This window comes from Aegilops tauschii, chromosome 5 (assembly GCF_002575655.3).
Source record: "Aegilops tauschii subsp. strangulata cultivar AL8/78 chromosome 5, Aet v6.0, whole genome shotgun sequence".
Classification (NCBI taxonomy): domain Eukaryota; kingdom Viridiplantae; phylum Streptophyta; class Magnoliopsida; order Poales; family Poaceae; genus Aegilops; species Aegilops tauschii.
Genome location: NC_053039.3, coordinates 39,034,646 through 39,041,662, shown reverse-complemented (window position 1 = coordinate 39,041,662; position 7,017 = coordinate 39,034,646). Strand labels below are relative to the sequence as shown.

The following is a 7,017-nucleotide window of genomic DNA, read 5'->3' as shown; positions in this document are numbered from 1 at the left end:
TATTCATTTTGTTCGTGAAAAGGTTGCTCTTGGTCAGGTTCGGGTGCTTCATGTTCCCTCTACGGCTCAGTTTGCTGACATTTTCACCAAGGCACTGCCTACTAAGCCGTTTCAAGATATCTGTTTCAGTCTCAACGTCGTCGAGCCTGCCGTTGATACTGCGGGGGGATGTTAGAGTAGTCAATATGGTATACGACTTCTAGTCCAAGTCAGTTTTGTACCCCTACCCCAAGTCGGTTTGTACCCTCTTATATACTCTTGTATGCCGCACCAAATCATCAACAAGCAACAGTTTTATTCAGCTTTCAGATAGGAGCAGGCTCCTCCAACCTGCCAAACGCTTGTCAACCTTGTCAATGATGAAGAAAAAATCCGCAAGGCGCAGTTTGTGGTGGATAGGGGCAAGCCTAAGTAGGATTGGGGGAAAGTGGCAACCTGGCATCCTAAAATGGCCGCAAGGCTGGACGAGAGCTCAGGGTCAACGTGGATTGGGGTGAAGGAGCTTTTGTGGAAGTTTATTTTGAGGCCAGTGGCCTCCGAGAACTGAAGCAGGATGGCCTTTAGAGCCGTCAGGTGAGTTGCATCCGGCGGAAGGACGATGAGCGTATCGTCCGCATATTGCAACACGGTGCAAGGAATGTCGGGCGCGATCGGGTGGGATAAAATGCCGTTGGTGGAAGCCTGGATGATGAGGCGTTTGAGGACATCAGCGACAAGAATGAAAAGATAGGGGGAGTAGGGGTCACCTTGTCGCAGGCCCTGACGGCACTGAAACCATGGACCCGGCTTCCCATTTAGAAGAACAGCGGAACTCGCAGAAGAGTTTAGGTGGTCCACCCACCGGCACCAAGTCGGTGGGAAACCTTTGGCACGTAAGATAGCGTCGAGGGCCGTCCAAGACACCGAGTCGAAGGCTTTATGAAAGTCAAGCTTGATGACAACTGACGGAAGACGCCGCTTAAAGCAAGTCTGAACAATATCAGTTGCATGGAGGAAGTTTTCCGCGATTCCACGGCCCCGGATGAAACCCGTTTGTTCACAGTGCACTAAATGGTCGATAAGGGGCATATTCCTATTTGCAAGGCACTTGGAGGCGATCTTAACTGAGCAATTCTGCAGGGACACTGGCCTGAAGTTCTCAGGTTTCGAGGCATCTGACTTTTTTGGAAGGAGCACAATATGTGCGGAGTTTAGACGTTTTAGGTCCGCAGTTCCAGCGTGAAAATCATTGAGAAGTCGGAGGAGGTCCAGCTTGACCAGATTCCAGTTGGCCTTGTAGAAAGCCGGCCCAAAACCGTCGGGTCCAGGGCTTGAGTCGTCTTTCATGGCCCACAGAGCCTCCTTGATCTCCTCCAAGGTAAAAGGTCGAGTTAGCTCCGATGCTTGAACAGTACTAATGGAGTTGGGAAGGAGCAGGCTTTCGAGATCAAACGACGTGGAGACGACAGGAGAAACCCCCACAAGGTTCTTAAAAAAGTTCAAGAGGACGGCCTCCTTGTCGCGGTGCGCTGTGAAAATCGTTCCATTATCGTCAAGGGATTTGATTTGGTTCTTGCGGTGTCGGGCCGAAGCACAAATGTGGAGATAGGAAGAGTTTTAATCGCCTAGAAGGCAATCTTTCAGCTTGGCCCGCTGCCGCCAGTATGCTGCGAGGCCAGCATTATGCCTGTGTAGCTAAAGCTTAACTGCCAGACGAAGGTCTGACTCTAATTGTGACAGCGGCCTAGCTTCCTCAATTCTGTCAAGAAAATTGATAGTAGTGTGACAGTTAAGCACAAGGGTCTTGGGGGAGCGGCTGTTCGACACCCATTTTTTGGCCATGTTGCGGGTGCGCTTAATTTTGAGAGCAAGAGTGCCGGCCGAGCCTAGGTGGGCATGGCGCTGACCGACACTAGTCCAGTTCGAAGCGACCCGTTCTTTGAAAAGAGGAATGTTGAGAAGAGAGCGATCTAGACGGAAAACTGAAGATTTGGGGATGGATGTGGCTGCCGTTAAGCGAATGGGGACGTGATCGGAGGTTGTCCGAGTGGCAGATGAGAGCGAGGTGTCTGGAAACTTAGTTGCCCATTCAACGTTGGCCAGCGCGATTCCCAAATTTATTAACCGATAGCATGCTTCTACATTTTCGAATGAGTAGACCGTTAGGCGCTCCTCCTGGCGACGGCTCGGGCGCCTTGCCCTGGTCGCCCAGGGCTCCGGCCAGCGAGGGCTGGGAGGTGGTTAGGCGTGGTGCTGGCTCCTCCCCGGCAAGGCCGCGGCTGGGCTCGGCGGTGGGCTCGGCGGTGGCGTCTGTAGGAGGCAGGTTCTGGGCGTTGGCAGGAGAGGAGCCGGAGGATGAGGACGGCGTGGATCTGGCGTCGGAGGCAGGGCGGCCGGCGCCTGAGGGCCCGTCGATTGGTGATTTCGTCGCCTTCGCACAAGCCGAGGGGAGCGGCGCCGCTGGGGTGCGTCGCCGTTTCGCTCCGGGTGGCCGGGGACCGCGCGCCGTCGCAGTTCGTGCCTGGCAGCCCTCGCTGACCCTGGACAGGGTTGCGTCTCCTGGAGGTGCCGCGCGGGAGATCAGGTCGCGGGCGGCGTCCGCGCTGCTCGCACCGGTGGACTCGGAGGTCGAGTGGCCGCGCCTGCCGACGCTGGTGGCCGCCGGTCAGGTGTCGGAGGAGGCGGCGGCAGGATTGCCGGCGGGGGAAGATGGCTCTGCTTCCCCTCAGGCTAGGGTTGGCGTTGCTGGGCCTGGGGCCGTGGTAGGGCAAGTGGGCCGTGGGCCGGCCCCCGTGCCTGGGCCGGGCGGCGAGGGTGTGTCTAGCCACGTGGGGTCCAAAATTCCGCCAGCGGGCGGTGGCCTGGTTCCTACTGGGCCGAATGGCTCGGCTAGGCCCGCGCCGGACCTATCTAGGACTAAGCCCAGCCACGGCACATATATATGGCTACGGCGCGGCTGCCCCGTCCCCTCGCTAGGGTTTCCCGCATCCAGAAGCGAGGTGCAGCGCCTTGCTCACCTCGCCAGATCCATTCGCCCCACCCCCCTCCTACGCTTCCCATTTCGTTTGCAGCGGCGGTGATGAGCGAACGACGCGTGGAGAAGCGGCCGATGGAGGCCCCGGACCTGGATGGGGAGCGGCGGCGGGAGAGAGACCTGCGGGAGAAGGCGAAGAAGGAGATGCGCGCGAGGCAAGGTGGTAGATCCGAGCGCTTCCAAGAGCAAGTGGGGCGTGAGGGGGATTGGGGTCCTCCCCCCCTGGTGGATCCAGCAGCAGGAGAGAAAGAAGAAGAAGAAGGAGTTGGCGCGTCGGCGGGAGCTAGAGCGTAAGCCGATGGATCACCCCAACTGTGGTGGTGGCCACGGGGATCCACTAGCTAAGAGACCCAGGGCGGCTTCCGCCCCCCTGACGGTGCCGCTCCCCCCTGGATCGAAGGGTACGACGGGCGAACCCATCCCGGTGGAGGATGCGCCGGAGGCCCCGGACGTGGAATGCTTCAAGTGTGGGAGACTTGGCCATTTTCAGTCGAAGTGCAAGTTCCAGCCCTTGTGTGTGCTGTGCAAGGAGGAGGGACACGCGTCTGCGCACTGCCCGACGAGGGGTCGGCAGCCTTGCTTGCAGATCATGGGTAGCGCAATTTCTGGGGAAGGCTTCTTCTGCCTGCAGTTCGAAGAGGAGGAGGAATCCGAGGAACCACGGCAGCTCTCTGTTGGCAACGCCGCTATCCTATCTGCTGAGCCAAGCCGTCTGAGCCTGCGGATTCTCATACAGGAGCTCAACCACATGGTCACGGGGGACTGGGACTGGCAAGTCACTCAAGTGGGAGAGGACGATTTCATGGTGGTGTTCCCTTCAGCAGATCTCCTCCATATGGCTCGGACTAGTGGCAAGCTTTTCCTTTCTATCAACGATATCATTGCTAGGGTGCGTGATGTGGAGCAGGAGGTGATCCCCCCGATGGTGATGCCAGAAGCTTGGGTGCGGCTCCACGGGATTCCTGAGAAACACCGTAAGATTGAGCGAATCAAGGAGGCGTTTAAGATGCTGGGACGTCCGATCGTGGTCGACGAGCTCTCCCTCATAAAGCTGGGGCCTGTGAGGATGAAACTGGCTTGCAAGTCGCCGGCAAAACTGAATGGCACGGTCGAGGTGTGGTTTAATCACGAAGGGTACCAGATCAAGGTGGAGTTGGAGCGGCTGCCGCGGAGGCTGGGGGACGGTGGTGGTGCTCCTGGGGCGGGCCCATCCGCCCCCCTTCCAGAGAGCCAGCAAGGTGCGGGCGGGCAGCTCAAGCTTGGGACAGCCACGGACATCCCCTCCAAGCAAGCTGCCAATGGTGCGAAAAGGGGCAATTCTGCGGCTGGGGTGCCCGAGAAGGTGGAGCCTGGCCCGGGTGCGGCCCCGGCTGGTCAAGATGTGGTGATGGGCGAGCTGCCTGAGGAGCCCGAAGATAGCATTCCAGATACTTCCATTGACACGGAGACTTGGGAAAAGCTGGGTGTGCTCGCAACTCAAGACACTGCTGTTAGTTTCCCCCTGGCCCGCTCCCTGGATCAGTCCTTCGACCAGTACGGCTCCAACTTGCCAGCTCAAATCAAGCCTGTGCCCTTGCCGCTGGTGTCTAAGGAGACAGACCCATTGCCTGCCTCTCCAGCGCGCGGAGGGGGCTCGGGGTCAGGCTGCGCTCTCGAGGTGATTTCCGACCTTACCCCGGCCTCGGGCAAGCGTTTGTCGAGCGGCTCCGGTCGGCAGGCCAAGAAGACAGCAGGGAGGAAGCCAGGGAACAAGACGGTGGCCAAGGAGGCGGCGGGTTCGATCGATGCGCTGGGAGGAGAGCTAGGAGCGGCTCTGGAGGCGCCAGGGCCGGCGACCAAGGCCAAGCGTTCGAGGGCGACTCCGGTGGCGACCCGGGCTCCTAGCATGCGCGCCAAGGCCAAGCTTGGGGACATGTCCTCGTTGGAAAGCGCCAAGCTCCGTGCTGCTGACAAAAACATGGACGTGACAGGTAACCCTTACCCCTCTTTCAAGATCTTGAATGCCTTCTCTGACGCCCATCTTGCTGAGATTCTTCACGATAGTGGCGTAGCGCTAGATTCCTCGCCTTTGGATATCATTTCCTTAGTTCGCGCGCGTGAAGATGCTCAGGCCGCTCTCGCGGCTGCTGCCGCCCGCTGTGCGGCTGTGCAGTCCGTGGACGGTCAGGCTGCAGTACCAGTAGGGGCTGGTGCAGTCGCTCTGCCCATCGAGGAAGACGAGGCCGGGGTGGCCTCGGACTTGCCTTCTTCCAGCCGAGCGCCGGCAAGGAAGCGTGTGGCCAAGGCGGTGAGCTCCCGTGGAGTTCGTCTGCGTAATCGGGTTATTTGATGAGGTACATCTTCTGGAATATTCGCGGATGCGGCCATGGGGGGCGGCGTACGCAGCTCAGAGAGTATATGTCCAAAGAACACATAGATTTTGTAGCGCTCCAAGAGACTATTAAGGCTGATTTCACGTTTAGAGATTTAGTGGCGTATGATCCTCTTCAGCGTTTCGATTGGTTCTGGACCCCTTCCTTGGGTCTTTCTGGAGGCCAGCTGATGGGCTGTAATAAAGATATTTGCGATGTAATTGCGTGGGAGCCGGGTACGTTTTATATTGCAGCTACCGTTCGTCACCGGGTATCCATGGCTACTTGTGTGATCGTCAGTGTATACGGGCCGGCGGACCACGCGAGGTCTGCAGATTTCTTGGGGGAAATCACAACCTTGGTCGGGGCCAAACGAGCGGCCAACATGCCTGTTGTTGTGGGCGGGGACTTTAACTTGATCCGCTCGGGGGCGGACAAGAACAATGGCAACATAGACTGGGCTAGGGTGTCCCATTTCAACAATGCAATTGCGGCCGCTGCTCTTAGGGAAATTGCGCGGACAGGTGCAAGATATACTTGGACTAACAAACAGCGGGTTCCAGTTCGTTGTGTTCTCGACCGAGTTTTTTGTTCAAGCGATTGGGAGGCCCTGTTCCCCCTTTGTACCTTAGTGGCCGAGACGCGCATTGGTTCAGATCACGTCCCTCTAATTCTGTCGTCAGGGGAGGACAGTAGGCGTCGCAGCCGTAGATTTTTCTTCGAGACAGCGTGGTTCGAACACGAGGGTTTCTGTCAATTGGTCACGAACCGTTGGACCTTGATTGGTAACCAGGTGGGATGCCAACGAGGACCAGTAGAGTTCTGGTCCTCTGCGGCTGCGGCTTTGCGGGCTTTCCTCAGGGGATGGGGGGCCAACCATGGCAGCGAGTCCAAAAGGGAAAGGGAACGCATTGTGGAAGAAATCGCGCGTATTGACGCGCAGGCGGATGTTAGACCTTTCTCTGGCGACGAATGGGAGCACCGCTACTCCCTGGAAAACCAGGTCTTGGCTATCCTTAGAGCGGAGGAGGAGTACTGGCGTCGTAGGGGCGGCGTCAAGTGGGTCGTGAAAGGTGACGCCAACACCGGCTACTTTCACGCGTACGCCAATGGCCGTAAACGCAAGAGTACCATCCTAAGACTCCAGTCGGAGCATGGGACCCTGGTTTCCCAATTTGAAATCGTTAAGCACATCTTCGATTTTTTTTGTCGAGCTGTTGGGAACAGCCGAAGCGAAAGGTTTAAGTCTTAGGGAAGACTTATGGGGTCCGGAGGAGCGTGTGTCTCAACAGGAAAACGACGGCCTAATGCTGTCCTTTATGCCACAAGAGATTGACCTAGCGCTAGCTGGAATGAAGAACGACACGGCTCCAGCCCCGGATGGCTGGCCGGTAGAGTTCTTCAAAAAGTTTTGGCCGCTCCTTAGAGACCTTTTCCAAGATATTATTAATGGCTTCGCCCTCGGTACGGTTGACCTCTCGAGACTAAATTATGGGGCGATCTGTTTGATCCCCAAGGTCAAAGGGGCGGATTCAATCAAGTTGTTCCGTCCGATCATGCTCTTAAACGTCCCTTTCAAGCTATGTGCCAAAGCCTACGCCTCAAGGTTAGCGCCGGTTGCCCAACGAGTAATCCATAAGAGCCAAACCGCTT

At 57.5% G+C, this 7,017-nt stretch overlaps 1 protein-coding gene across 1 annotated transcript; it reads left to right on the top strand.

Moving 5' to 3' along the window:
- The first annotated feature begins 5,641 nt into the window (after window positions 1-5,641).
- LOC141022524 (uncharacterized) lies at window positions 5,642-6,616 on the top strand. The gene has a single exon (XM_073498782.1). It carries the CDS (start codon window positions 5,642-5,644, stop codon window positions 6,614-6,616), a length of 975 nt encoding a protein of 324 aa, XP_073354883.1.
- The last annotated feature ends 401 nt before the right edge of the window (window positions 6,617-7,017 follow it).